The sequence below is a fragment of the Aspergillus uvarum genome (assembly GCF_003184745.1).
Source record: "Aspergillus uvarum CBS 121591 unplaced genomic scaffold BO82scaffold_45, whole genome shotgun sequence".
NCBI classification, from domain to species: domain Eukaryota; kingdom Fungi; phylum Ascomycota; class Eurotiomycetes; order Eurotiales; family Aspergillaceae; genus Aspergillus; species Aspergillus uvarum.
Window position 1 is genome coordinate 69,775 of NW_020291342.1, and position 27,372 is coordinate 97,146.

Below are 27,372 nucleotides of genomic sequence, written 5' to 3' on the forward strand. Positions count from 1 at the left end.
CCGAAAGCCGCCTGGTCTTGACGATTGGAAAGTGGAGGAGTGAACTGCAGAAAGGTCAAAAAGGATAGTCCCGTACAGTTCAAGTATCGCTTGTCGCCGCCAGCCACCGAATCGATGTATCTGCGATATCAACGATTAACATTCGGTATCAACGCTTGAACACCCTTGTAACCGGGTTTGGAGGCTGCATTTTCCATCGGGTCCTCGCTCTGTCCGTTCCCTCCGCATTGATACGGTCCTCGAGACCCTTAAATCGCTCTTTTTTTACGCTTGTTATCCACCCACGCTCCTTTCAATTTCAACATGGTCTCTCCGACAAGATCCCTGCTGCTCGCGCTTTTGACGCTGAGTGGTCTGGATATCACCGCAGCCGAGAGCGCAACCGAGGCGCAAGACTTGCGGGCTCGGCACTACCTTGAGGGTCGCGCAGTGAGCTCGTCCGCGACCGCGTCCCCAGCTACCACCTCTGCCACATCAACGGTGGAGACGAGCGTCGCTAGCTCGACGACAGATGCGGCAGATTCCAGCACCGTATCTGTTGAAGGCGCCCCTGTGGTGGTGGTTGTGCCAGTAACCCTCTCAGTGGACGCGTACGGCGTAACGCACACCATCGTCGGTACGCAACCGTATATCCCTGGGGCTTCAACGAGCTATAGTGCGACAGCAAAGACTGCGGAGAAGGCGTCTCCCCCGCCAGTTGTTCCTGCATCAGCTACCACGACTGCTAGCGTCAGCACAACAAGCTCGACTACCGCAAGTGAGACCACTACGTCCCAATCTGCGGTGCGAGCCGACACCACCAGCCCTGTCGCATCAGCTACATCGGAGTCTGCCGCGAAGGTCGACACTACCACGTCTGAGAAGTCATCCACTTCGAAATCCGCCGCGAAGGTCGACACTACCACGTCTGAGAAGTCATCCACTTCGAAATCCGCCGTGAAGGTAGACACAACCACGCCTGTCAAGTCATCTACATCCGAGTCCGCCGTCAAAGTGGACACCACAACTTCCGACAAGCCATCCTCTACGTCCGAGTCTGCTGCAAAGGTCGATAGTTCGTCTTCGGCCGTTGCTGCTGCGACTACCACTACCGGCGATTCCCTTGGCGGCTCGCTTGAGAGCTTTGTATCAAGCTTGCTCGCGGGCTCCACAACCGCTCCCACCAGCGTTGGTAACAGCGCTGCCACGGCTAGCTCTGCTGTGGTGGTCCCAGAGTCCAGCACCTCTACTCCTGGAAGTTCCGTCGGGATTATTGGCGTTCTTTCGAGTCAGACTTCTTCCACCGAGAGCTCTGCCAGCGAGAGTTCTACGGCATCTCCCTCAGCTACCTCAGCTGTTCAGACTCCTGCATCTCAGAGTTCTGCCACTTCTACCCCCGCTGCAAGCTCTGTGGGGATTATCGGCGTTATCTCGAGCCAGAGCTCTGCAACTGAGAGCTCTACCGCTGAGGGTTCTACGGTGTCTCCCTCTGCTACCCATAGCTCGGCTGTCCAAAGTACTGGTTCCCAGAGTTCTGCCACCTCGACTCCTGCCGCAAGCTCTGCTGGTGTTGTTGGCCTTCTCTCCAGCCAAAGTTCTACCGAGACATCTACTAGAAGCTCAACTGTTTCTCCCTCTACCACTGAGAGCTCGTCTGTCCAGTCTTCCGCTGCCCAGAGTTCCGTCACATCTACTCCCGTGGCAAGCTCTGCTGGTGTGATTGGCCTCATTTCAAGCCAGAGCTCTTCTACCGAGAGCTCTGCCACGGAGAGCTCGACTGCGTCCCCTTCTGCTACTCAGAGCTCATCTTCTCAGGCTTCTACCAACCCCGTGGCAAGCTCTGGAGTGGTTGGCACTATTTCGAGCCAGAGTTCTTCAGCCGAGAGCTCTGTTGCTGGAAGCTCAACTGTTGCGCCCTCTACTACCCAGAGCTCCGCAGTCCAGAGCTCTGTTGAGGCCACTGCCACTCAAGCCTCCTCTCTGGCATCCAACTCTGCTTCTCAGACCGCTTCCAGCCAAGCTTCCACTGCCACCAGCAATGCTGCTCAGACTACTGAGGCAGCCTCTTCCAAGGCCATCATCTCCGCATCTCAGGACGCCGCCTCTACGACTACTCCTGGCGCATCGGGTCTGGTGGGTATCCTGTCGAACCTGTTGTCAGGCACCACTTCTACTGAAGTGCCGTCGTCAGCTACTGCATCTGGCTCGGCTACTGCACCCGTTCCCACCGCGTCAGGCTCTGTCACTGCCTCTGAATCTGCCGTTGCCCCCGGTTCGACCGCTTTGGCGGGCTCGACGACTGTTTCCGGCTCGGTGATTGCTTCCGAATCCGCCATCTCTTCTGGTTCCGCGACTGTGTCTGGCTCAGCTCCGGCGGCTGCATCGACCATGTCTGGATCCACCGCTGTTTCGGGCTCGATCCCTGCTACCGAATCTGCCTTCCTGTCCGCTTCGGCTGCCCCCTCCAGCTCGGTTCCTGGCTTGGTCATTTCGTCTGAATCTGCCGCCTCTGGTGCCGTCACTACGTCTGCTCCTGCTGCCTCTGACTCGGCCACGGCATCTGCGCCAGTTGTCGTCGCTGGATCGAGCTCGGTAACTGCCACGAGTGCCAGCGCTTCCGCGGAGCCAGCGCTCCTCAGTTTGAGCATGAGCTTGCCCACCATCCCTGTCAGTGTTCCGTTGGTCACTCCCACTTCTTTGTTGGGGTCATCTGGGATTCCTATCCCTGCGCTGCTCAGCACGGCAACGGATCTGACATCGGTGGCCTCTGCCGTCCCCACCAGCGGTGCTGTGGGTCTTAGCAGTACCGGCTTGGACCTGACATCCGGCGCTTCCATCGTTCCGACCAGCGGTGCTGTGGGCTTGAGTAGCACGGCTCCAGGGGCTACTTCTGATGCCTCAAGCGTTACAACTGGCCTAGGACCCACTGCCACCACATCCACGGCCCTCATCGCTCCCTCCAGTGAAACTCAGAGCTTCGCACCTGGGGCCTCGACCCCTGCTATCAGTGGCAGTATCGCTCCCACCAGTGCTGCTATTGTGCCAACCCTCTCTGACAGTACCTCTGGTGCAGCTTCTACAGCCATCTCTGCTTCTGAGTCCACATTCGAGTCGGGATCTCCATCTGGAACCGCTTCCGAGTCTGCCACTTCAACTGCTCTGATCGCCACCAAGACCACGGAAGCTTCGGGTTCCGTCTCTGCGGCCCCGACTGTCGTACCCACTGTTGTTCCGACTGTCGCTCCCTCCGTGTACTCTAGCACCAGCACCAGCACCAGTGCTACGACTCCCTTGACCACTGAGCAGCCAACCACCACCAAGGCTGTTGCTGAGACCACCACTGTGCAGGCCCCCACATCCAGCACAGCGAACGCGGATGATTGGATGCCATCCAGCATTCTCATTGTCGGAACCACGACTACTACGACTGAGCCCACGGGAACTGTCACCAAAGCTGCCACCACCACGACAGCTGCTGCGCAGCTTCCTGGCTCGATCTCTCCGGCTGGGGGCATTCCCAACGAACCCAAGAACTCAACGTTGATCCAAATCGGCTTCAATGGCAAGCTTCGGTACAGCTTCGTGGCCACGACTCCCTTGTCTTCGTCGCAGATCTTCACGTATGTTCCCCAGGGTCTTGAGTACGCCCTGTCGGCCAATGGTAGCGATGTCGTGATGTACGACATTCAGCCGTACGACAACTCGGCCAGCACTGGGTACATCGCCACTGTCGCTCTGGCTTACATCCCATCGGGTGACGTGGACACCCTGTCGCAAATGCTTCACAACCCGATTTCCAAACTGTATGAGCAGCCCAATCAGACTGTCAAGACATTGATGTCGATGATCGATCCCTCGATTCCCCTGGTTGTTAGCGCCGGATCCTCGTCTGGTGGCGGCTCATCTGGGAGCAGCGGATCCGGCAGCAACAAGGGTAGCGATGACGGAGGATATGATCAGTCGGATGCCGGCACGAGCAGCAGCAGCACCACCAAGGCCAGCGCCGTTGGCATTGGTGTCGGAGCTGTTGCCGGTGCTGCCGCCTATGGAGCTGGTATGTTCTGGGTGGCTCGTCGGTATCGCAAGAAGCGTCAACTGCACCAGCGCAGCCCCTCGGCCGTGGATCAGATGAGCGAGGGCCGTGGATCCGCAGCCCTTGCTGCCGGGGGCCGCATTTCCCGTGGCAGCCAGAACAGCCGTGGCACTGGTCGGACACAAATGATCAGTGCGCCTGTCATGGCTGAAAATTCACTTGGATGGAACTGACCAAGGTCTCTGGTCGATTTGTTTTTGTTGCGAAGTGTGTTCCATGATAGACTGGGGAAATAAGACCAAAAGAAAGAAACACGGAGAAGAAAACAGAGACAGGAAAAAGCCGGTCGGGAGGACCGTTGAGAGCGATTCCTTGGGATGATCCGCTTGTCATTTATTAACTCTCTCATCTAATCTTTTCTTCTTATTCCCCATATGTTTGTGCTTTGTGTTTTATCATATACCTTTCTTACCCTCCTGGTGGTGATGGCGAAGGCCTGCTTCCATCATCGTCATACTCGCCCGCCCTTTCTCTTCTCCGTCTCCCTTTGGGGAGCGTCACTGTTGTCTGTATGGCCGGGGGGTATGGCAGGTATATCGTGACGAATAACGCCATCTATACTTTACTACTACCCCAGCCACTTTTTGTGTCTCAATTTGTTTTTGACTGAGTTGTTTATATGTACAGATGTATATTTCCCGTCCGTATCTACTAGAGTCCGAAATCGGCCGGACTTCGGCTTGATTCCCAATATGATGTTTATACTTGAATTTTGAAGCGTGCATATGCTGTAGCAGACCCACCGGGAAACAGGGATGAGAGAGAGCCAAGATGGATGCCAAGTCGCTTCTCCTCTTTTCTTCTTGCAGCAGGAATGACACCCATGTCATTATTCATTATTGCTGCATCACGCGTGGGAAAATGTCTCCGCACTAGAGTCGGAGCTGCCGCGGACTAGGGCTGGGCATGGTTCCACCTATGAGTGTCCTTGTCGGACATGGAGTTTTCATCTCCGATTGCGGTGTGATTCGTGGCAACGATGGAGGGAGATCCAGCATGGTTTCGGAGGAGACTACCGGATGTGTCAAGTTGCTGCAGGTTAAGCTTGAACTTAGGAGAAAGTATGTAGGATGTAGGATGTAGTATGGAGTATGGAGTATGGAGTGGGTGGATAGCAGGCTGGGTATGGTGTATCGTGAGTAGAGAGGGGCCTTGGGGCCTTGGTCTCTACCATCGACTAACGTGATGATTCAATAGCTCGATTGTAGCACTTATAAAGTAGCTCGAGTGCCTTGCGGGGACAGCAAGACAGCAAGACAGCAAGAGAGAGAGAGAGAAACGACAAAGTTGAGGGACATGACAATGGCCCGTCTAACCATCCCCGTGACCCATTGGCTCCCAACCCTCACCACTCTTCTACTTGTTGCATCATCATCAACATCATCATCTGCGCTCCCCAACAGTCCTTCCCCATCTTCTTTTTTTACTCCTACTGCAACTGCTTCCTCTTCTATTGCGTCTTCCTCCCCACCCACCGTAACCCTCCCCTCTAACCCTCAAGACCCCTCCTGCTCCACAATCTTCATCGGCCGCTCCCTCCCCGAATTCTCCCAGGACCTCTTCCTCGGCATCAAATACGCCGACCAGCCCACGCGCTTCACCCCAGCCACGCTCAAGACCCGCTACCGCGCGAGTGACAGCGACAGTGACACGGCCACTTCTTCGAACTCCACCACCACCTCCCCCTCCTCCAGCGAGGATGATGTGCAGACGCAGACCGGGACAGTCTACTACAACGCCACGCAGTACGGCAACGACTGCCCCGGCTACGGCAGCGACGAGACCACCCTCGTGGCCGCCGGGTGGACGCGTCTGAGCGAGGACTGCATGAATCTGAATGTGATTCGGCCGGCCGCTTCTGTCGGTACTACCGAGACGACGGGGGAATTGCTCCCCGTCATGGTGTGGATCTTTGGAGGTGGGTGGATACAGGGGGCGACGAGTGATCCGCGGTTTGTTTCGCCTTTTCCTTCTTGGGGAGTTGGGGGGGGGGGGGGGGGGGGGGAAACCCATGCGACAGGGCAACTGGCTTGTTGTTGGTTGGCAGGTCGGCGGCTGACTGATGATGAACTGCAGGTATAACATGAGCTACATCCTGCATCAAGGCGCGCTGAACGACAAACCGGTGATTGGCGTGTCGATCAACTATCGGGTCGCGGCGTTTGGGTTTCTGGACTCGAAGGAGGTTCTGGTTCGTTTCTCGGCGTTTGTCCTTGGATGGGGGGGATTTTCTGGGGGAAAAGGGGAGTGCTGTGCTGATGCGGGATAGGAATCCGGGAATACGAATCTGGGGCTGCGGGATCAGCGCGTGGCCTTGCGGTGGGTGAAAGAGAATATTCGCGCGTTTGGGGGCGATCCGGATAGGATTACGATCTGGGGGGAGTCGGCGTGAGTTTTGGTCCTTTTTTCGGTGGTGGGTGCAGATGCTGATGGACGGCGAGGGCAGCGGTGCTTATAGTGTTGGGGCACATCTGGTGACGAATGATGGGGATAATGAGGGGCTGTTCAGGGCTGGTGAGTCGTCCTATGATTCTGCAGAATTCTGCAGGGCTCATTCGTGCTACAGCTATTATGGAGTCCGGCAACGCAGTCGGTCCGCCCTGGAACGGCACGGACTGGTATCAACCGATGTATGACCAGATTGTGACTAAGACGAAGTGCGTGTATAAACCCCGGACACAGTTCCTGCTCTTACTGACAGCTGCGGTGCAGCTGCACCTCCGCCTCCGATACCCTGCAGTGTCTCCGCGAGGTCCCCTTCGAGACCTTCTACCCCCTCGCCTATAACGGGCTCGAGTGGTTCGGCACCATCGACGGCACCTTCATCAAGGAGCAGCCCCAGATCAGCATCACGGAGGGCCGCTTCGCCAAGGTGCCCATCCTGCACGGGACCAACACGGACGAGGGCACGAGTTTCGGCACCACGGGGACGAACACGGACGAGGAGTGCATTGAACAGTTGATCGGTGGGCACCCTATCACGCCTATGTCAAATGCTCCATGTCTAACTGAGGCAGCCTCCAAACGCTGGGTCCTCGACCGCGACCAAGCCACGCATCTGCTCGGCCTGTACCCCAACGTCTCGGCCCTGGGCTGCCCCTACGGCTGGGGCAACGTCACCTGGCCGGCCCGCGGGTACGAGTACAAGCGCTACGAGTCGATGGCGGGCGATCTGTGCATGGTCGCGCCGCGGCGGCTGCTGGGCACGCAGATGGCGCGGTACGAGCAGGGGGTGTATGCGTACCGGTGGGATGTGGCGGCGTTGAACGAGACGAGTGTGATTGGCGTGCAGCATTTCGCGGAGGTAGGCCAGCCAGCTCCTGTTATCCCCAATGCAATTGCTCCGGGGGACCTCAACAACGACCTCTATCCTACAGATAGACTGATTCCTAAATATCCAGATCCCCTTCGTCTTCGCCAACCCCGACCAAACCATCACCCCCCTCGGCTCCGACCCCGCGCGTTTGGCCCTGGGCAATCTGGCCGCGAGGATGTGGACGGCGTTTGTGACGGATCTGGATCCGAACGGACATGGAGGTCTGTCCCCCATAGTATCGTGGTTGAGAAGGGGTGTGCTGACTTTTTGAGGGATAGTCGACGGGATCCCCCAGTGGCCGCGCTATACGCCGGCGGACGGCCCGTCCAACTTCGTCTTCCGGTTGCCGCGGACGGAGAGTTATGTCGAGGCGGATACGTATCGGGCGGAGGGGATTGAGTATATCAATTCGATTGCGCGGTAGTTTTGGTCATGGTGCTGGTTGTTGATGGATGGGGTGCTGCAGGACGATACAGTACGAGGTATAGTGGAACACATGCTCTGATGGGATAATTAAGCGACCTTCCTCCTGGTATGAAGTATATGATGAGACAGACCTATCAAAGAAAACGATTTACAGATACCGAGCCTCGTACATCTCATCTCGAAATCAGTCAGTAGTACTCTACTCTACTCCGTACTGCGTAGGTATCTCCAGTAAGTACCCTTCCGAAACCACATAGATTATCTATCCAGTAGGAATTACAGTACGTTCCTGATTCAGATCGTCCAATGCAGGTAAGAAAAAGAAAAAAAGGAAAAAAAAAAAGAGAAAGATTCTTTTGATTTGTAAAGAAGTTTCCCACCCCCTACTACCAGCTTTAGTTGATAGAGAGGAGCTTGACCCGGCTAGAAATTGGCAGGGTAGATTAGCACCAATCCCACATAGTATTCCGCCTTCCCCAAGCAAAAAAAACAGCAACTCCCTCCTCCTGCTCCTCGAAAAAGATGCCAAGAAAGATTCAGGGAAGATAACTCACAAAACAAGAGTCGAGTTGGCAGGGATCAATCCGGGGAAGCCACGGGCTCCGTAGCCGTAGTCACTATCAGTCGGGAAGTTAGTCAGCTTAGACCGGTTCGATCATCTTGCTCGAACTCCGCCAGCAGGGCGAGGGCCCAAGGGAAAGGGGAGAGACAACATACGGCGAGATCGTCAGAACGGCCTCCTCGCCAACATTCATGGTGGGGACGCCCTCGTCCCAGCCCTTGATGACCTGGCCGACGCCGATCTGGACCTTGAAGGGCCCGCGGCCGGGGTTGAGGGAGCTGTCGAACCTGATTTTTTGGGGGGTGGGTTAGTTATTATCTAGCTTTTCCGGACATAACGAATCAAGATCGGAAAAGATCATGTGACGATAGATAGCGAGGAGAGAGAGAGAGAGAGAGAGAGAGATGCTCTCTGGTTCCCTGTAGGAAACTCGAGATGGAGCCTTGGCGGTTACGGCCACGGAACGGAAAATCAAGGCAACGGCAATGGGACGGCGGGGGAGGAGGGGAAACGCAACTTGTCGCCCATGTTGTGCTCGGCGCCCTCCTTGTACAGGCAGCCGGTGTAGTGGATGGAGACGTGGTCGCCCTTGACGGGCTTCTGCTCGGAGGTACCGGGGGTGAGGATGGTCTTGGTGACGCCCATTTTGATTGATTTGTTTTGATGGTTATTTGGGGGAGTTGATGAGGGGAGAAAAGGGAAAGAAGGAAAAGAGAGAAAAAAAAAAGGAAGGTAAGGTTAGGCTAGGTTGGTTTAAAGGTTTCCCAAGGCAAAGCCAAAGTGGGGGGAGGGGAGGGGAGGGGAGGGGCGGACGGCGGGGGGAGGAACTTCTACTTCTTATAATTTATCACTTATCAAAGTTGGGATGGGATCCAGAACGTTGCGTTGCTACAGTACGTACTAGACTAGACTAAGGTTTGGTATGGATCAAATGGACACCGTGGATGTTGGTTTGATTTGTGAACGCCCGGTTTAGCGTTTGGATAGATCAATTCATATATTTGTTTTCCCATCTTGATTGATGTTGATGCTGCCCCTCAATCTAGACCGCGTTTATTGTGGGATTCGCTTGGCGCGGCAGTTTCTTTTCTTTTCTTTTTTTTTTTTTCTTTTCTTCTGTCTGGGTCATTGTACTGTATTTGCCTGTGTTTGGCGCGGTTGCAGATTCTGTATCTCTGCAATCACAATGGAGGCTCGGCGACTCGTAAACTACAGCGAGAGGAATATTATGGTTCGATCCTGTCGACTTGCTTGGCCTCTCTTATTGGGTGGAACGGGCCAGATCGTCGGGACGGTTGTCAGGGCTCACAGCGCTGCCGCCTGTGCCGCATTTGCCATTTGCCGTTTGCCATTTGCCAGTTGCCAGTTGCCAGTTGCCAGTTGCCAGTTGCCAGTTGCCGTGGCCGGGCTAGTTGATGTCATTGGTCTGAGAGATTAACAATAACAATCAATGTGTTTGCTTGGATGTGTTTGTATGTGATATCTGGGTGATTGGACTAGTCTACTCAACTGTCTCAGGTTGATAGATGGATTGATAGATAGGATGTATTCTACGGAGTGCTCTGCAACAAAATAAGTACCCTGCAGATAGTCCTCCATGTATCACACCCACAAAAGCATAGCCCCTGCATGCTCTTGCCATGCAAACACCACAAATCAGGCTGCAGTAGCGTTGGCCGCCCAAAACGGCAGCTTCTTCATCTCCTCCACCGACATGCCCAGTACGCGCGTGCGAGGGAACCGCGGATCGACGATCCCGGCTTTATCGTCTTCCTCACCTGATAACGCCAGATAATGCACCGTCGTGATGCCCACGGCCTCGAGCCACGGCAGCACGCGGTGGTAGTTCAGCCCTACCTGGTCCAGCCCGTGGCTGTCGTCCGAGAGCACGAAGCGGCCGCCGAGGGCGAGGAATTCCTGTTGCGCAGCGCGGGGCATTAGCCTCCATCCATAGATGTATGGGTATCACCATCTCCCCACAACTACACACCACTCCCACGACAAGCATGTCCCTGATCCGGAAAAGAAGACCGGCGAACTCACCCGACAAACCTCCCCCATAGGATACGGCTCGCGCATCCCCTTCCGCAACGCCGCCGAATTCACCTCCAGCAGACCCCCGTACTCCGCCACGAACGCCAGATTACGGCGCACCTTCGCCCAGACCCCCTCTCCCTCGGGCTGCGCCCCCCACCGCCGCAGACTCCCGTCGGGATCATCGCTCTTCAACCGGATCAGATCGAAGTGCCCGACGACCAGCGGCCGCACCTGCCGCAGCATCGCCAGCTGCTCGTCGAAGTAGGCCGCGAACAGACGCTCGTCGGTGCCGCCGGCGGCGGCGCGGGCCTGCTCGTACATGGCGCGGTCGTAGTCGATGGGCACGGTGCAAGTGTGGTGGATCGAGCCCATGAAGAAGTCGAAGGGGTGGGCGGCCAGCGACTGCTGGATGAGGGTCAGGGAGCCCGGGTGGCGGATCCAGTCAATCTCGAAGCCGATCAGGATGTTGATGCCGGCCGTGCTGTACTTGGTGCGCAGGCGGGTGGCTTCGGCGTAGTAGGCTTTTTCGTTGGCGAGGTGGGCTTCTTCGGTGTTGCCGGCTTCGATCTGGGGGGGGGGGGGGGGGGGGGGGGGGGGTTTGGGGTGCCGGGGGGGGGGGGGGGGGGGGGGGGGGGATAAGTAGTTATTGGTGACCCGGGGAGGGGGGTGTATGGGGAAGCAAAGGGTAGGAGGAAAGGGTTGGGGCAGACAAACCTCTTCAGGGTAGAAGTCCTCCTGGTGTCGGGGCATGTGCTCTGTGAGACAGAAGGTGTGGAAGCGTTTCTGGATGGCTAGTTGGATGATCTCCTCTAGGGAGTCTTTGGCGTGGCCGGGGCAGAATTGGCCCGAGTGGCTGTGGTGGGAGAAGGGCATCTGTAGGCTTGGGTTAATTTGGAGTTCGTCTATGGTGGTAATGGCATGGTGCTTGAGGATTTGATAGATCCACAGAAATGATGAAGAAGATGATGCTCACAATGACTGCTTTACCCCGCGGCAAGGAGGGGTAGTTGTGACTTCTAGGTGGGGATGTCAAAAGTGGTCTCTCTAAATATGTGATCCAAGAAGAACATTCGACTTGTATACGGTATATGCGAGGTGGTTTGACCGCTGCACACTGGACTGTACAAAAGTATAGTCGGGGTGGATTGCGGAGGTCGAGATCCCACTCTCTTTTTTATGGGGCCCGATTCAAGCAATCATCAGCCGGGCCCGGAGCACGCTGCTACTTGCTGTCTCCCTCACTCTCACGCGCTTTGCCTAGGTATGATGATGATTGCGCTACCGCATATGATCATACAGGGGTTTTTAGGACCGGCATGTTTGTACACGTAAATCCATCTCAATGACCATCGCCTCGCTGAACGCTGTAAGAGCGAGAGCCTGATGCCGTCCTCGTCTTGACTTATAGCTGCGATGCGATACCGCAATACACTAATAGCCCTCATCTTCAACCTCCACAGTCTGATACCATTAATCTAACCCCCCCCCATCTAGCACATCACAGTCCATGAGCCACACCATATCCCCCTTCGATCCCCATCTTGCAAGACCCATTACCCATTACCCATTACCCATTACCCATTATATCCCCCCTCCACCCCCATAACCCAAAGACCATAACAGTACCCATCCCAAAACACCCAAACGCCAGAACCACCCCCATTCCAGCCACCCGAAAAACTTACCCCGCCGCCAGAACCATTGCAACCACGTACTCCCCATCGTGCGAGATCGACAACTTGCCCACCCGGCCCCCACCCTCACATCCATGCCCCTCCCCAGAAGCCCCAGACGCATCATCCAAATACACCACCTCCGGCCGCCCCTCATCGACCGCACTCACCCGCACAATCACATCCTTCCACCCAAGCTGCGCGGCGCCCCGCGGCGCCGCCTTCCGCGCGGCCTCCTTGGCGGCGAACCGCCCCGCGAGCCAGCGGGTCATGTCCGGGGTGATTTGTTCGGGGGATTCGAGCGATGAGGAATGTCGGGACCTGGGCTGGGATTGGGCCTGGCACTGGGGACGGTGTACAGGTAACGGGGCGGACGACAGCGGGAAGCGCGCGCGGAAGTCGGCTTGTTCGCGGGGGTGCAGGATGCGGCGGGTGAAGCGGGCGAGGTAGGTGCCGTTGTGACGGGTCAGGAGGCGGGCGATGCGGGGGAGGTGGACGATGTCCGTGCCGATGTTGAGGGCGAGGGGGAAGGGGATCGGGGGTTTCATTTTTATTGGGGTTGGGCGTGGGGTGGGTGGGTGGATGGGTTTGTTGGTGGTGGTGAGGGTAGAGGTCAAGGTAGAGAGAAATGGTGGATGGGAGGGAGGGTTGGGTCAGGTGACTGGTTTTGGTTGGGGTTGGGTGTTTATGGAGGAGAGCTAGGACTAGGGTGGATATTTCAATTTGTTCAATTGATCGGCTCAATTGGTCGGTGGAAGTTGAAGGACTGGTGGGGTGTGTTTCTACTTGGAGCTGTTTGTGTCATCAAGCTTGATATACCTGGGACCTGGAATGGTCCTACCTATTGTATTGCACGCTATTTTTATACCCGAATCTACAACACTACGACCAATCTACTAACCAAAACATCTCCGCCGGACCAATGAAGCAAGCATGGTGTATACTCTATATGTACAGATTCACACCTGACCCTCAGAGGTCAACCCGTCCCGACATGTCACAGACGTTTCAAGCGCGAAAAGGCCATGGCCCGACTCGGCCACGTTACATCTGGGTCTCGCACCGGTGTAAAATCGACTCGACTGAATCTCGCACGGCAGGCACATTAGATTCAACTAGTCCTCGACTCTAGCATGGGATGCATCGGCTTTAATGATCCTTCTTCTTGTCGTCTCCGTTCACCTGCTTCAGGAAGTCCCTGTAGCCAATTCGTTAGCTCGAGCGCGGTTGCGATAACTGGGTGCACCCTGCGTCTGCGTTGCAGGCCCCTGGCTGATCAGGCCGCTGGTGGCTGACCGTCAGGAAGGGGCGTGGCGTCCAGCCCTTCGCGAGTATCTTTCACAAGCCGCTGTTTCCGCCGCTTCTCCTGCAGCGCCAGCAGCTGAAGTTGCATCCGATAGTCTTGAAGGGCCGCCATTTCGGGAGTGGGGAGATGTGCGTGCTCTGCCTGTTTAGGGTCTTCGGTAACGTACGTGATGAATTCCTCCTCGTCCTTAGAGGAAGCCTGGATAGGAGGAGCAGCGGGCTTGGGCTGGCTGCCACCGCCCATGGCAAGCTTGACACCACCGAAGAGGGCACCGAGGACACCCATGGCGAGCTAGAAGAGCATTTCCCCGTTAGTCATGGATCCTCATGACGCAGGCCAGACGCCGTCCATCCCACAACACCTGGACAGAAATTGGCCTCGGACGACAGGGAGGGCCGGGCAGAGGTTGGGTGCGAGTAACCATCGCAGCGGAGTACGTACATAGTGGGAGCCGACCTTCTTGCCGGCGATCTGGTAGTAGACGACCATGGTGACGGATTGGAGAGGGAGGGAATTGAATGGAGTTTGGCGGAGAAGCGGTGCGATGATAGGTTCCTGCGCGAATAAGTCGAACGGACGGCAGCGGAGGAAGTTGCGGCTGCTGGTTCTGCCCCGATTGGGTATGGTAAGCTGACTCAGTTATGAGTCAGCAACTGTGAGCTTTGATGCTGAGTCAGTAATGTGTCAGCATCGCTGTCCAGGACTCCAGATCAGTAGACCCACGTGATGCAGCGCTCATCCCGGGAACGTCCGACGGTGGATGACGTTCGGGAAGCAATCACGGGATATCAGCTGATAATTACTGTCTGTATGGGCCGATGATGTCCTCATGCACTCCTCAACAATAATCTCATCCATTATAAGATGATCCAAATCAGTGATCTACAATTGGACTGATTCAACAATGTGATGGTCAGAGTCACCAACAGTACACACAACAGCTTAACTTCATCGGAGCCAACTCAATCCTAAGCCGTTGACCAACGCAGCGTGCATCTGCCAGCCATGAGGTCACTACTTGGACTGTAAGTGATTGTGGCGGTGTTTTAGGCCCAGCACAGCTGCTGGCTTCCTGTTTCCCGACAGACCTCGGGGCGAGAAAGCAAGACACGGAGAGCTGAGAGCCTCCATTCTGGCTATGACGGGCAAGATTTACCCCGGCTATTGCATGGAATGATCTGTTGGGGCAGCTGCCCCTTCTTCTGCTTTTTTTTGGTTGCTTCAGTCTTCTTCTTCTTCTCTTCTTACATTCCTCCCTCACTTCTTTTTCTCGGTCTTTCTCTCTTTTTGTGTAATTCAATTTCACTTCACCTCCCTTCATTACATTGCATACCCCCTTGCAACCTTCTGTCTCTACACCATATAATCCTCAGTAAGTCAACAATCCTCTCATCTCCGCAGTCAGGACCGCAGTCAGGACACCTCACTTATTCATCGCTTAGTTTTCTGATCCTCTCACGCGACCGCATCATGATCTGGGGGAAACAGCAAGACAAAGCGCCCGAGGTGGTACAGCAACCCATTCCGCGCGAGAAGCTGCCGGATCAGCTCCAGAAGCTTGTTGACCATGACGATGACTTCTACGATGACATTTATTCCTCCTAGTATGTTGTTCCCTGTTTCCTAGGGCCTTTGCGACGCACCGTTCGTCGCCCGACCACCTCCGCGTCTCCCCCGCATTCTTCCCCGCAAGCGCCGAACTGCAACTGTCCGCTAGGCGCTGCGATCATCCCGACGCCAGCCCAAGCAGCAGCAACCATGAATTTAATACGCGGAAAAATAAGTCGGGATCAATCTAACCCATCGCCAGCTCGGTTGACTCCACGGAAACTCCCTACCGTTATGCCGGTTACGCCACTCGTCTTCGCACGATTCTGCTCTCCGCCCACCGCTATGTCGCCTACACCTCAGACATCGGCGAGTCCTTCCGCCCCGTCGCGCACCCGTGGCTCGTGCGCTCCGCCTACGGTATCTCCTGGACGTACTTGATCGGCGACGTCGCGCATGAAGGGTACAAGGCCTACCTGCGCAACCGCAGCCTGCTCGCCCCCCCATGTGAGGCCTACAAGGATGCCAGCGATCTTTCTCATGGACAAGTCGCCAAGGGCATGGTTACCGGCAACCTGACCGGATCTCTCGCCTCGGCATCGCCCGATACGCTCACGCCCTGGCCCACCACCGAAATCCCCCTCGTCGAGGACTATCGCATGGTCATGGCCAAGCGCGCCGTTTTCCAAAGTATCGCCAGTATGGGTCTTCCGGCCCTCACTATCCATTCCGTTGTCAAATACTCGGGCCGGATGTTCAAGAATGCCTCGAACACATTCCTCCGCACCTGGTCTCCCATCGGAGTAAGTCATTCTGCAATCTGAAACCACCGCCGCAGAGACAACTGACTAACTATCACAGCTTGGTCTCGCCGTCGTCCCCTTCCTCCCGTATCTCTTCGACGAGCCCGTCGAAGAAGCCGTCGAGTGGGCCTTTAGCCGCGGGCTCTGGCTCTACGGCGGCGATGAAGCCGTGCGGCCCCTCCCTCCGCCCAAGGCCGCCCACGTCTCGCAAGACGAAGCCACCTCTCTCAGCCACTACCTCCGCGTGCAGACGGAAAAGCACAACAAAGAGTCGCTGGGCTCCGACGCCAGCGTCTCCGACTCGGCCGCCAACCTCTCCTGGGAGGCATTCAAGGAGGAGCGCCAACGAGCGAAGGAGCAGCGCCAGCGTGAGCGCGAGCAGCACGGCCACACGGGTCCCCTCTCTTTTCTGAAGGGATTCACCAAGGAAAAGACGGAGTAACGCTCCCGATTCGTCATGATATTGCTATATTGCTTCCTTGATACCAGATTCCACTATGCATCTCCTGGACCACTTCAGCGTTTGCCTGGCGCTCAGGACATTTAGTTTCTACATGTATATAAGTTAGCGGGTCTATCCTCTTTACTCATGAATTTGTTTTTCTGATTGGCAGGGTCGTATCAACCCGTTGCTTGCCTTTATGATCAAAGTAACTTTACCAAGGGTGGATGGCTCTTCGATATTAGTGTATTTGCCCCTACTATCCACGAACCGGGATGCATCACAACTAGACGGAGATACACACCACTTACATCTGAAGCTACACCCGTCTATACATAGTCCCCGCCTACAGACAAGAGAAAACCACCGAGAATAATCCCACAAGACGAACCGAACTAGCTATATCAAACTTATTCTGACTACCTTCCCCCCTTTCCCCCCCCCCCCCCGTCCCCGGACCCCCCCCCTACCACTCCATAATCACGTGGGGTATGACAATCCGAGACGAGACAACCAGAACAATAGTCTAATCATGAAACTTCAATGAAGAAGATAGCATCGTTCCGCAAAAATGCATCTCTATATACACATCACATACCACCAAAAGCCCATCTGGAAAGAGAATAGCAGAGCCCCTCCTCCTCCTCCTCCTCCTCCTCCCTCGGCACCAAAACAATACTCAAACCATACATACACTATAAAGAACAATACCCCTACATAGTCAAGCAAGCGGTAATACTGCGGACACGGTACGTACAAACACACACGCACGCCATTTCGAGCCGGGAATTATATTTCTTGCTATGCAAAAGCCAGATGGAATTGAAGAATTATGAATTGGTGGAAAGGGAAACGGGTGGGGTGGATTATAGTTTGCACCTGGAGTGGGTGTATGAGAGGGACAAAAAGACTTTGCTATGTTATAGAGAGAAAATCAGGGCAAAAGGTTCGCTGAATGGAATTTCATGTACCGGTTGTCCTCCGAAGTACCACCGGCGATCAATCATCCTTGAAGCGATCCCTGGATTGATGAGTCCTGCTCGATCGTCCAGGCGACGGGGTGGGGAAGCGGCCTCTGAGGGTCGAGGACGAGGATGTGGAGGAGGTTCCGTTGGGGAGGAGGGAGGTCGATGCTGATGGTGGGGATTTGCGGTCGAGGTTGCTGCGACGTGCGCTACTATGGGAAGAGGATGAGTCCGCGGGTCCGGACGGGTGGGTTGCTGCCGGCTCTAGTCCATCGTTCAGCTCGATGAGATCGCCCAGATTGCGGCGGCCGCTGGTTTGGATCTGGACCGTGGGGTCCGTGCTGCTGGGTGTGCCGGTTGCTTGCTGCAGGTCGTTGAGACTGGCTTTGGCGCGACTGGTCATCTTGCGGACCCACGATTCGACAGCACCGCCGAAGTTCTCGAGACCCGTGGGGGTGTTGGACACGGCGGAGGCGGTCGGGGTATCGGAGGTGGTCTCGAAGTTCGGGGGTCGGGTTGCGGGCGCAAGGTTGGGGAGATGCTGCGCGAAGAACTTGCTCAGTCCGTCCATCGCGGGGCCCGGGGCGGTGATATCACGGTCGAGGGTGCCGACGCCGGGGGCGGAGAATTGGATGCCGCTGCGCTGGCGCTGATGCCGGGTTCCGGGCCTCTTGGGGTTCTTGGGAGAAAAGGCGTCGGTCGATTGGCGGCTCCATTGGAATACGGGAGGCTGGAAGGAGTGGGGTTCAGCCGGTGATGACGATACAGAGGAGGCTGTTGCCGTTCGTGCCTGATCCGAGGATGGCGATGGTACTGAGTCGGTATAGGAGACCGATTTTCGCCGCGTGCGTGGGAAGAACCCCAATGCGCCTCGAGGAATGCGCCCTATCTCCACTGGAGCACTGAATCCTTCGATCTCTACCCAAGACTCGTGCTTCCAGACCCGGTCCCCGTCTCCTTCATGTATAGTATTTGATGGTTCCGTCTTCGGATGTCCCGGTACCGCAGTGGGTGCAATCGAGCTTCCATTTAAGTCTTCCAGAGACTCATGAGTACCGTTCAGTAGGTCGGCGTCGGGTCCAGTCCGTTTTGGCCGTCCTTTGATCGAGCAAGAGGCAACCGGCAGGAGAACCGTTTTCCGGCCTTGTATGCTATCGCTGGGCCAGAATCCGTTGGCCTTCCGAAAAATTGCCGGCTGGCAGCCATATCGTATCGTAACACCGGTGATGGTATCTGTCGGTTGCACATGATGTATGTATACTAGCGAGTCCTCATCCTGCTCCGCGTCAATGTTGGAATGACCCGTTTGGTCGCTCGAATCCCGCCGCTTATGTCGCGAACCGGGTGCCCAAGCTGGCCCGCTGTCGGCCAGCAGAAGAGCTTCGCGTTTCTTTGCCTGCACCAATGCCTGCCGCTCTTCCTTGGTCCCCACTCCAATTTCTGGTGTCGACGGAGCCGATGGTCCCCATGACGCAGGTATGGATGAACGAGGGGGCGGTCTCGAATACAAGTCCGGTCGGGAGGGTTTCCGAGCATGACCTCGCGCGGTGCCGTTGGAAGCTGGTCGCGCAATATCGCTCCCTAGTACCGATGAGGCCAAGCTTTGCAGCGACGACCAAGATGCATCCAGAAAATCTATAGGAGAATGTACTGTCTCAGCCAATTTGAATCCTGTCCTCATTTCTTCAACGAAACCCACCTAGGGAGCTGTTTCCTCGATTGCGGTTGAAGGATTCGGTAGCTCGAGATGGATGTCTCATCGGAATAGGGGACACTCCGCGGGATGGGTTTGGGGATGGGGTGGCACCGCGAGAGCGTACCACCGACTCCGAAGACAGCATCGATGATAGTCCAGAGGACTGCATTTGCCTCCCACCATCCTCATTGTCGCTGTCGACGATGGAGATCAAGCGGCGAGTTCGCGGTCGCACCGTTGACGTGGATCGAGTGCTTGCGGTCCCGGGGTTGAAGGCTTCGGCCAAGCCGCTGTTAGAACTCATCCCTGGCTGTGGGAGAAGGATAATAAGAGGTTTTAGATGTTGTCAGCTCTCCAGAGCGAGCTTAGCTTGGATGGGATCGCCCAGGCACTGATTGCCATCGGAGGTCTCTATCTCAGACCATTCGTCATGCGGCGTTTGTGGTTATCGCATCCGTGTCCTAATCGTGAAACACCCGCGGCACCTGGAGATTATCAGGACAGTAGCACCCGTGCTTTGGCCCGATTATGAGACTGTATCGACTTCGGGGATATAGGCTCTAAGCCACCCTTAAGGGTTGAGCTGCGGTTGGGGGAGGGGAGGCTTTGAGGGGGGGAGCGCGGGATAAGAGAAAGTAAGTATGGAGTCTAGTCCCTTATGATGACGACTCCAGGTCGGGGGGTTGATCAACCGACTGTCTCCTGATCGGTCGGGACAGAACGTCAAAGGAATTCGGGGAATTTCGAAGCTGGAGGAGAATGCAGAAGGACAGCGGCGACGATTGAGAAGGAGAGTAAGGCGAGTGGGAACCGCTTGATCGGCAAGAAGCCTTCCCAAAGTGCATACAGTATTTAACGTTACCAGTAGGAATCTTGTGAGTCTCTCCGTCTGAACTTGTCTCGCCCTCCCTTGACGTCGCCCGTGGCGTACCGAGTCGTACTGTATGGTACCATAGCACACCACCGACTTTGGCGGGCCGCGTAATCGGGTTACAATACTATTTCCATTGCTAATGCCTTGAATAGCAATATCTTGTCTCAAGCATTTTCATCCCAGCCAAGCATTGATGATGATAATACACAAGGACTTCAGAAACAGTCTATGAACAGAAGCATGTCTAGTAAACCCTGTCGCAGAAACATGAATTGCACAGAGCCAACAGGCCAGTTATCGTCACTGGCAACAATTCGCGCTTAGATAGCCAAAGAACCGGAGAGGAGAAAAAAGAAACGCCGGGCCCGTCAGACAAGTATAAATTGACATAGAGGTAACATGCACAGGGAAATCCAATCGATGCCAGATAAAGATAAATATAATTCACTCGGGAGGTTCGGCCATCTCCGCCGGTCGTGTCTCTACTTCAGACGTCGCTTCAGACTCGGTACTCCATTCTTTCTCCGAGTTCGCTTTGGTCTGAACCTGAGTGGGTGGAGGAATGACCCGGACACCACCGGCACGACTGAAAAAGTCCTCCGTGCGCAGACCACGGACATCCTTGGGGTCTACTGAAGCCATCTGCTGTCCATCAGCCTTCTTTTGTCGGATTAACTCTCGCACCGGAACCATGGCCGCATCACGGCACGCCTCCTTGATGTCACTGCCGGACATGCCCGACATGGCTTTAACGAGGTAGTGCAGATCAAAGTTGTCCCGGTCAACCTTCGTGTCCTTCAATATCAGACTGAGAATCCGCGTGCGCTGTGCTGCGGGTGGGAGGACGACCGGAAACTTCTTCGGCATTCGTCGGAGGATGGCATCGTCGATGTCTTGGATACGGTTGGTGGCACCCAAAACAACCACACGCTGAGGTTCTCCCAAGGAGTTTGCGGATGTGAGGCCGTCCCAATGTGTCATGAATTCTGCCTTTACCATGCCACTGGCCTCATGTTCTCCGCTCCGTCTCGTGCCCAGCACGGCATCAATCTCATCAATAAAAACAATCGAGGGCTGAAGTTTTCGAGCTAGCGAGAATACTGCGTTGACAAGCTTGTTTGAGTCGCCGTACCATTTCTCCGTCAATGTCGAGATGTGTAGGTTGATGAAGCATGCGCCGCTCTCGTGCGCCAACGCTTTCGCAAGCATGGTCTTTCCGCATCCAGGCGGTCCGTACAGCAAGACACCCGATGGTGCAGTCAAGAGCGAGGAGGACGAGGAGTATAGGTGGGGCATCGTGAGGGGGTATATGACAGACTCTTTCAGCTCTTCGATGATTTCATCCAGGCCGCCGATATCTTCGAAAGACACATGGATATCATCCGGAGCGACCACATCCATCGCGATGGCTTGTTCGTATTGGTTGAGGGTCAGATCGCCTCTCTTGGACCGACTCTTTTCTTTGCGCCCGCGGCGCGGCGAACCCTCGTCTGATTCATCCCCGCCGTCAAGTTTCCGTAGGATGGCTGCGGATTTGCGTCGTTGCTCTTCCTTTTTCTGACTCTCGGGATCAAAGTCGAGGCGCGAGATAAGGTATCGAATGAGGAAGTATGCAGATGCAGACTACTCACGATCTGTCAGTATTGTTCCGAGGTCTGCAGCGTCATCAACTTACTGTGCCCGCAACCATGACCAACTCCTGTAAGAACTGTTGCCATCGGGGACCACGAGCGGAAGCCATGATGACGGAAAGCAGTGACTGGCTTGAGTAGTGCGTAGTCAGGTGTCCGCAACTATGATAAATGTGAAAAGAAGCGCAGCGGTCTATTATTCTCACGGTCCTCAGGCGATTTGATATGATCGCGATTGTCGCCGGGTCGGCTGTCGGCGAACGAGCTGAGAGGTGTGGCGCTCGATGAGACGTGGCTTTGCCGGCAGAATCACATGCTTCACTGCCACACTCAAGTCGAAGCCTGAGGCGGACATGGTTCAGGGCACTTCGCTTTTGGCTCTCACAGCCTTCCGTACCACATAGTACGTACTGTACGTATTGTACTTTGACGACCCGCTCGCGTGTCGAATCAGGGGTCACCGATTGGTTGCGGGTCTTCCCCAAGGTTCCCCCAAATCAGGTACGCGGAAATGTGCGGCCATCTTTCTGATTCCCCTAAAGCTAAGCTTGACCGGGGGGATGCTGTGGCATCTGGAATACCTCAGCGTTGTGTCTCCTCCTCAGATTAATGAATTATCGGTGTAATCCTTGATTCTAATGACTTTCGATTCTTTCTGATCTTTGATCTCTCTTTCTCACCTTGTCTTACCTACGTCTGCGCCTCTGCCACCGCAAACATGGCGCGTCTGGGCCGCGCAGGGTTCCTCACCCTCGCCGTGGTCTTTCACCTCATCTACGCCTATTCAATCTTTGACATTTACTTCGTTAGCCCGATTGTGAGTGGGATGAAGTCGTTCCATGTGGAACGAAACCCGGGTGCCTCTGCTCCAGCCAAGCGACTTGTTTTGTTTGTGGCCGACGGCCTGCGCGCCGATAAGGCCTTCCAAGCATCGCCCGACCCCGACGAAACCGCAAACGACGATGAACCAATTTACCTCGCCCCATTCATTCGATCTCGCGTGCTTTCCCACGGCACTTTTGGCATTTCCCATACTCGTGTTCCAACCGAATCTAGACCGGGCCATGTTGCTCTTATTGCAGGTCTATATGAGGACGTTTCGGCAGTGACCACAGGATGGAAGCTGAACCCGGTGAACTTCGACAGTGTTTTCAACCGGAGTCGGCATACATGGAGCTGGGGAAGTCCGGATATTCTGCCCATGTTCAAGGAAGGTGCGGTTCCAGATAGAGTGGATGCAGACACATACGGCGAGGAGGCGGAGGACTTTACCTCGGATGCGACAAAGCTTGACACCTGGGTCTTCGATAAGGTCAAGGAACTTTTCCAATCCGCAAAAAGTGATCCTGAGCTAGATGCCAAGCTGCGCGACGACAAGCTTGTATTCTTCCTGCATCTTCTCGGCCTTGATACCACTGGCCATGGCTATCGCCCGTACTCGAAGGAGTATCTGAGCAATATAAAGGTGGTGGACCGGGGTGTGCAGGAGATAACTCAGCTAGTGGAAGAATTCTACGGAGACGAGCAGACGGCATTTGTTTTCACCGCGGATCACGGCATGAGCGATTGGGGCAGTCATGGTGATGGTCACCCAGACAATACTCGGACGCCTCTTGTTGTATGGGGGTCCGGTGTTGCTGGCCCCAAGATACCGCAGGAGGGTACCTTATCAGGACATGAAGACGGTGTATCGCATGACTGGGGTCTGCATGGTGTTCAGCGAAACGATGTTGCACAGGCTGATGTCGCGGCGCTCATGGCATACCTGGCTGGGCTTGACTTTCCAACCAACTCAGTGGGTCAGTTGCCTCTCGCTTACCTCGATGCCAGCCCAGAAGAGAAGGCCCGTGCTGCGCTTGCGAATACTCAGGAGGTCTTGGAAATGTATAATGTGAAGGAAGAACAAAAACAGGCCGTGTTGCTCCGATATAAGCCTTACGAGCCACTCGACAACCACAGCGAGGTCGTCGAGGAGATCCAGAGACTAATTGCGAGCGGCGCCTTTGAGAGTTCGATCGAGATGTCATCATCGCTCTTTGCTAGGGCCTTGGAAGGTCTGCGCTATCTACAGACATATGATTGGCTTTTCCTCAGAGCCATTGTGACTTTCGGATACCTGGGGTGGATTGCTTACGCTTTGACGACGGTTATCGACCTGCACGTTTTGCACGGCACATCTGACGCAAGAAGAACTGTTTTCAGCACCATGTTCTTCTCTTCCGTACTGGTTGCGCTCTTTTCTGTCTTCTGGTATCAAAAGTCCTCCTGGCGCTACTATTTCTACGGCCTTTTCCCCGTCTTCTTCTGGGAAGAAGTTTTTGCCCGCCGAAAAGCTCTTTCCGCTGGACGTGAAATTCTTCTGGGCCATGTACAATCTGCAAGCGGTTACGCCACGCTCGGTATTCAGCTATTGGTGTTTGTTGGAGTTTTAGAGGCGTTGGTAAGTTTCGCTAAGCCGCTAGCAAGAATGATTTGCTAATGAGTTCTAACAGGTCCAATCCTACTTCCAACGGGAGATTTACACTGTTTGCTTCATTCTAGGTGCTTTTTGGCCTTTGGTCTATGGCTTGGGCTTCTTGAAGAGACATACATTCCTGTCTGCTTCATGGTCAGTCGGGTGTCTCCTAATGAGCACTTTCACTCTGCTACCGGCAAACAAGGTCGAGGACATTACCACTATGTAAGCGTCTCGTACGATTTACAAAAGTCTGTGCAAACTGCTGACTTAATTACACAGAACATATGGTGGTCTTTTGATGTTTTTTTCGGGTCTACTATACTTGCTTTTCGAGGATACAATCTTGGGCCTTGACCAAGAATCACGAAAACTGCCCGACAGTCGCTCTAGCTGGGGCTCGCGCACTATATTAGGGATGCAGGTACATTGTCCACCCCGCATAATTTGGCGTCAAGCCATTATATGCAGTCCCAGGCCTCTCAATATTCGTTACTGTAGCGTGTACTAACCCTAAACAGCTTGGCAAGGTTCTGCTTGCTATTATAGTCACCAGATCCAGTGCGGCGTCCCTTCAAGCTAAGCAAGGCCTCCCATTTGGGAACCAAGTTGTTGGTTGGGTTGTCCTTGGTATGTTGCCCATCATGCAGCACTGCTTTGTCGAGTGAAGCTAACGGGATCCTAGTTGCATCGCTCCTGCTCCCCTTTGTCCACCGACTAGCGCCCAACAGCCACTACATGCATCGGTTAATGGTCCTTTTTCTGACCTTCTCTCCGACATTTATCATCCTCACGATCTCGTACGAAGGGCTGTTCTACTTCGTATTCTGCATGACCATTATGACCTGGGTACGACTGGAGCATGCGATCTACACATATACTTCGGCCACCAAGAAAGCGGCTTCAGCCACCGAAAAGTCTAGCGCGGATGCTACGACCACCGTGGAAGGCCACGCGTATCGGTACCGGAGTTTAAGCGTGTCCGACGCTCGCGTTGCCCTTTTCTTCTTCTTTCTCCTCCAGTCGGGCTTCTTCAGCACGGGAAACATCGCATCCGTCTCCTCATTCTCACTGGATAGCGTCTACCGACTTATTCCGATCTTCAACCCCTTCAGCCAAGGGGCGCTGCTCATTCTCAAACTCCTCATCCCATTTGCGATCATTAGTGCAAATCTTGGGATCCTGAATCGGCGGCTCGAGGTCGCCCCTAGTGCATTGTTCATGGTGGTGATGTCCATCTCGGACATTATGACGCTTAACTTCTTTTACATGGTCCGCGACGAGGGCTCCTGGTTGGATATCGGCACGACGATCAGCCACTTCCTGATTGCCAGCCTGTTGTGTACATTTGTGGCGGGGCTGGAGTTCCTCAGTGAGGTATTTATCAGCGGAGTCGACTTTGGAGCCCGCGCCAACCAGGTGGCCGCGGCTGTCGCCGAAGTCATCAGCGGCGAGGTGCCAGACCCGGCAGCAAGTCGAGAAGACTAGACAGACTGGTCCTATGCCGTTGGCCAGCCCTAGTCTGGGGTCGAATTGTCTTGATAGAAGTAGAAAGATGTAATGTAGAATCGTATTGTACATGCTCAATATCACGAATTCTATTTCCCATCACAATCCCTTTCGTCATAACGAAATAAACAGTCGAAAGAGCAATCACCTCACAGCTCTGTCTCCTGTCTCCAACAAATGATGTAGTTCGCCCATGAACCGAGGTATCACAAGCCGAACACCAACCGTGCTACGGGGACAATTCCTTCAAGCAATTTTTTTTTCTTTTTTTCCAACAGGGAAAGAATACCCCCGGATCATGCCCGTCCGCGCCCACCTCCCCTCCTTCTGGGCCAGTCTGACTTGATTCTGTGCTGTTGGCGTCATGCATTAAGTTCCATGTAGTTAGGGCCTCTGAATGACTGGCCGGTCCGGGCTGGCAGTTAGATACCTGCGGGGGCCAAGCTACGGGAGCTGGAGGCGGGGTCGGTCCCCTTAGCTCCCCCTCCGGGGCCCGGACACTTGACTTTCCCCGCTAAATGGAATCCTTCGTGGGTTTAGTTAGGTTTCTTGTTGGGGGCAGGGGTGCGGGTTATGCTTTTTGTGGCTGTTGATGGTTTTGTTGCGTTTCGGGATGATTCCGGGGTGATTTGGGGTGATTCCGGGGGTTGTTGAACGAGAAGGGTAGTTGTTGCGAATGGGGGAGGGGCGGGGGGTGGTTCTTGTGTGGTTGGTGTTGAGTTGCTATTTCCTGTAGGTACTGAATGGGCAGTGACTTTGGACGTTTGTATTTCGGGGAGGGTGGGGGGAGAGAAAGAATAAGTTCAACTATAGAGGCGTAAATTGATCTTAATAGTACTTGTTGTGTTCTACGGATACTATGTCCAGAAGTATCCTAAGGTACTGTAAGGGAGGCGCTGATTGATAACAATGTACTAGGTATCTTATACTGCATCGCCGTTCATAATACTTTGTTAGTCGATTATGCGACACTCCCCATGATCTTTATCTTCAAGCTCAATCAATCACTGATTACCTAGAGAATTGTATCAGATTTGATGTTCAGGTTAAAGTGAAGAAATCAAGATTATGGATGGGCGATCTCTTCCTCGCTCCGGCTTCAAAAAACGGGTGCGTGGTTGGGTTGAGTAGGGTAAAGTGGGTTCGATTTTGGGGCACTTTCAATTTTTAATTTGTTTGTTTTTAAACTTAAGCACGGTAGCGGTAAGTAACTAAGATTTGATGCACGGGTAGAAGTTAAGATTTGAGCGGCATGGACTGCGTGGTTCTTAATTAGTTGTCAAGGGCTGACGTTTTCTCCGATGGGGTTTATACTGCTCTGTGCCTTGCTTGGAATGAATGGAAGAAGCTTCGACGGATGGATTTCAAAGACTACGTCCAACTCGGGCCGGAATTGTACGACCGTCCAGTGAGAGGGGCAGTAATTGCAATGCGTGGAAGGGTGGCATAAGGAACAGTAATGAACAAGGGAACCTCGGTCAAAACCTGGGATCCACTTTGTGGGGAGAGGATTCCAGACTCGACCACTTTTGAAAATAGAAGACTGTTTGACTGCTGTGAAGGATGCTCATGTTGGCTGCTCGTTAGCATCGTAGATATTAATATTATCATTCTTTGCTTGAAAGGCACTTTGATCAAGGAACCTGTTGTGTGGGCATATGGAATCATGTGATGCGCGTCGTGAGAGCGCGAAGCTGGGGTTGAGTCGCGTCAATCCTTCTTGTTCGACGTCTCTCCAACCTGAGTATCATCCCTGTCTCATCTGTTGCCAATGGTCCCATGATCCGACCCATCCCAAGAACTGACAATAAGTCCGCATGCAGCTCAGTCGGGTCGGACATGGACAGATAGAGATAGTCTGACAGGTTCATCTCTAGCTCTGGCATCGTTCGTTCCTCCTGATTGAGCTGATGAGCTGAATGGACCCTAACTTAAGTTCTCTAGCACTAAGCTAAGGAAAGATGCTCAGTACTAAATTCTGGGACCAGCAAGCAAGCAAGCACCAAAGCAATACTAAGCCATTTTCTCCACTCCCTCTCAATCCCCCCTTCCACTTC

At 54.5% G+C, this 27,372-nt stretch overlaps 10 protein-coding genes across 10 annotated transcripts; 4 read left to right on the forward strand and 6 right to left on the reverse strand.

The window, feature by feature from the left end:
* Window positions 1–303: 303 nt before the first annotated feature.
* On the forward strand, window positions 304–4,245 carry BO82DRAFT_404158 (putative mucin family signaling protein Msb2; the record flags this gene model as incomplete). The annotated part of the gene is made up of 1 exon (XM_025639419.1): window positions 304–4,245. One exon carries the CDS (start codon window positions 304–306, stop codon window positions 4,243–4,245), a length of 3,942 nt encoding a protein of 1,313 aa, XP_025489715.1.
* Window positions 4,246–5,068: 823 nt separating this feature from the next.
* BO82DRAFT_385034 (putative triacylglycerol lipase (LipA)) lies at window positions 5,069–7,946 on the forward strand (the record flags this gene model as incomplete). The annotated part of the gene is made up of 10 exons (XM_025638142.1): window positions 5,069–5,133; window positions 5,476–6,024; window positions 6,149–6,263; window positions 6,342–6,460; window positions 6,519–6,586; window positions 6,639–6,729; window positions 6,785–7,038; window positions 7,090–7,376; window positions 7,474–7,609; window positions 7,667–7,946. The coding sequence occupies 10 exons, from the start codon at window positions 5,069–5,071 to the stop codon at window positions 7,810–7,812; spliced, it is 1,830 nt and encodes a 609-aa protein (XP_025489716.1). The 3' UTR covers window positions 7,813–7,946.
* A 201-nt stretch (window positions 7,947–8,147) lies between these two features.
* On the reverse strand, window positions 8,148–9,050 carry BO82DRAFT_356298 (FKBP-type peptidyl-prolyl cis-trans isomerase). Its single transcript, XM_025635685.1, has 4 exons — window positions 8,894–9,050; window positions 8,532–8,663; window positions 8,369–8,431; window positions 8,148–8,237 (listed from the first exon to the last, which is right to left on the reverse strand). Exons 1-4 carry the CDS (start codon window positions 9,019–9,021, stop codon window positions 8,210–8,212), a joined length of 351 nt encoding a protein of 116 aa, XP_025489717.1. The 5' UTR covers window positions 9,022–9,050; the 3' UTR covers window positions 8,148–8,209.
* An 859-nt stretch (window positions 9,051–9,909) lies between these two features.
* BO82DRAFT_385036 (histidinol-phosphatase) lies at window positions 9,910–11,543 on the reverse strand. Its single transcript, XM_025638143.1, has 4 exons — window positions 11,387–11,543; window positions 11,128–11,286; window positions 10,420–10,980; window positions 9,910–10,293 (listed from the first exon to the last, which is right to left on the reverse strand). The coding sequence occupies exons 2-4, from the start codon at window positions 11,284–11,286 to the stop codon at window positions 10,033–10,035; spliced, it is 981 nt and encodes a 326-aa protein (XP_025489718.1). The 5' UTR covers window positions 11,387–11,543; the 3' UTR covers window positions 9,910–10,032.
* Window positions 11,544–12,094: 551 nt separating this feature from the next.
* BO82DRAFT_434040 (holo-ACP synthase) lies at window positions 12,095–12,663 on the reverse strand (the record flags this gene model as incomplete). Its single annotated transcript, XM_025640917.1, has 1 exon — window positions 12,095–12,663. The coding sequence occupies exon 1, from the start codon at window positions 12,632–12,634 to the stop codon at window positions 12,095–12,097; it is 540 nt and encodes a 179-aa protein (XP_025489719.1). The 5' UTR covers window positions 12,635–12,663.
* A 264-nt stretch (window positions 12,664–12,927) lies between these two features.
* Window positions 12,928–13,687, reverse strand: BO82DRAFT_356300 (ATP19 family protein). Its single transcript, XM_025635686.1, has 2 exons — window positions 13,559–13,687; window positions 12,928–13,284 (listed from the first exon to the last, which is right to left on the reverse strand). Exons 1-2 carry the CDS (start codon window positions 13,675–13,677, stop codon window positions 13,236–13,238), a joined length of 168 nt encoding a protein of 55 aa, XP_025489720.1. The 5' UTR covers window positions 13,678–13,687; the 3' UTR covers window positions 12,928–13,235.
* Window positions 13,688–15,200: 1,513 nt separating this feature from the next.
* On the forward strand, window positions 15,201–16,256 carry BO82DRAFT_419564 (mitochondrial fission process 1 family protein; the record flags this gene model as incomplete). Its single annotated transcript, XM_025640116.1, has 2 exons — window positions 15,201–15,743; window positions 15,802–16,256. Coding segments are annotated over 2 exons (927 nt in total), but the record flags the coding sequence as incomplete, so codon positions are not given.
* Window positions 16,257–16,786: 530 nt separating this feature from the next.
* Window positions 16,787–19,150, reverse strand: BO82DRAFT_434043 (putative LysM domain protein; the record flags this gene model as incomplete). The annotated part of the gene is made up of 2 exons (XM_025640918.1): window positions 16,787–18,785; window positions 18,850–19,150. The coding sequence occupies 2 exons, from the start codon at window positions 19,148–19,150 to the stop codon at window positions 17,185–17,187; spliced, it is 1,902 nt and encodes a 633-aa protein (XP_025489722.1). The 3' UTR covers window positions 16,787–17,184.
* A 716-nt stretch (window positions 19,151–19,866) lies between these two features.
* On the reverse strand, window positions 19,867–21,595 carry BO82DRAFT_356303 (protein-degrading AAA family ATPase MSP1). The gene is made up of 2 exons (XM_025635687.1): window positions 21,396–21,595; window positions 19,867–21,343 (listed from the first exon to the last, which is right to left on the reverse strand). Exons 1-2 carry the CDS (start codon window positions 21,459–21,461, stop codon window positions 20,165–20,167), a joined length of 1,245 nt encoding a protein of 414 aa, XP_025489723.1. The 5' UTR covers window positions 21,462–21,595; the 3' UTR covers window positions 19,867–20,164.
* A 336-nt stretch (window positions 21,596–21,931) lies between these two features.
* BO82DRAFT_314846 (mannose-ethanolamine phosphotransferase MCD4) lies at window positions 21,932–25,391 on the forward strand. The gene is made up of 5 exons (XM_025632523.1): window positions 21,932–23,791; window positions 23,844–24,031; window positions 24,089–24,230; window positions 24,328–24,436; window positions 24,492–25,391. Exons 1-5 carry the CDS (start codon window positions 22,070–22,072, stop codon window positions 25,292–25,294), a joined length of 2,964 nt encoding a protein of 987 aa, XP_025489724.1. The 5' UTR covers window positions 21,932–22,069; the 3' UTR covers window positions 25,295–25,391.
* Window positions 25,392–27,372: the final 1,981 nt, after the last annotated feature.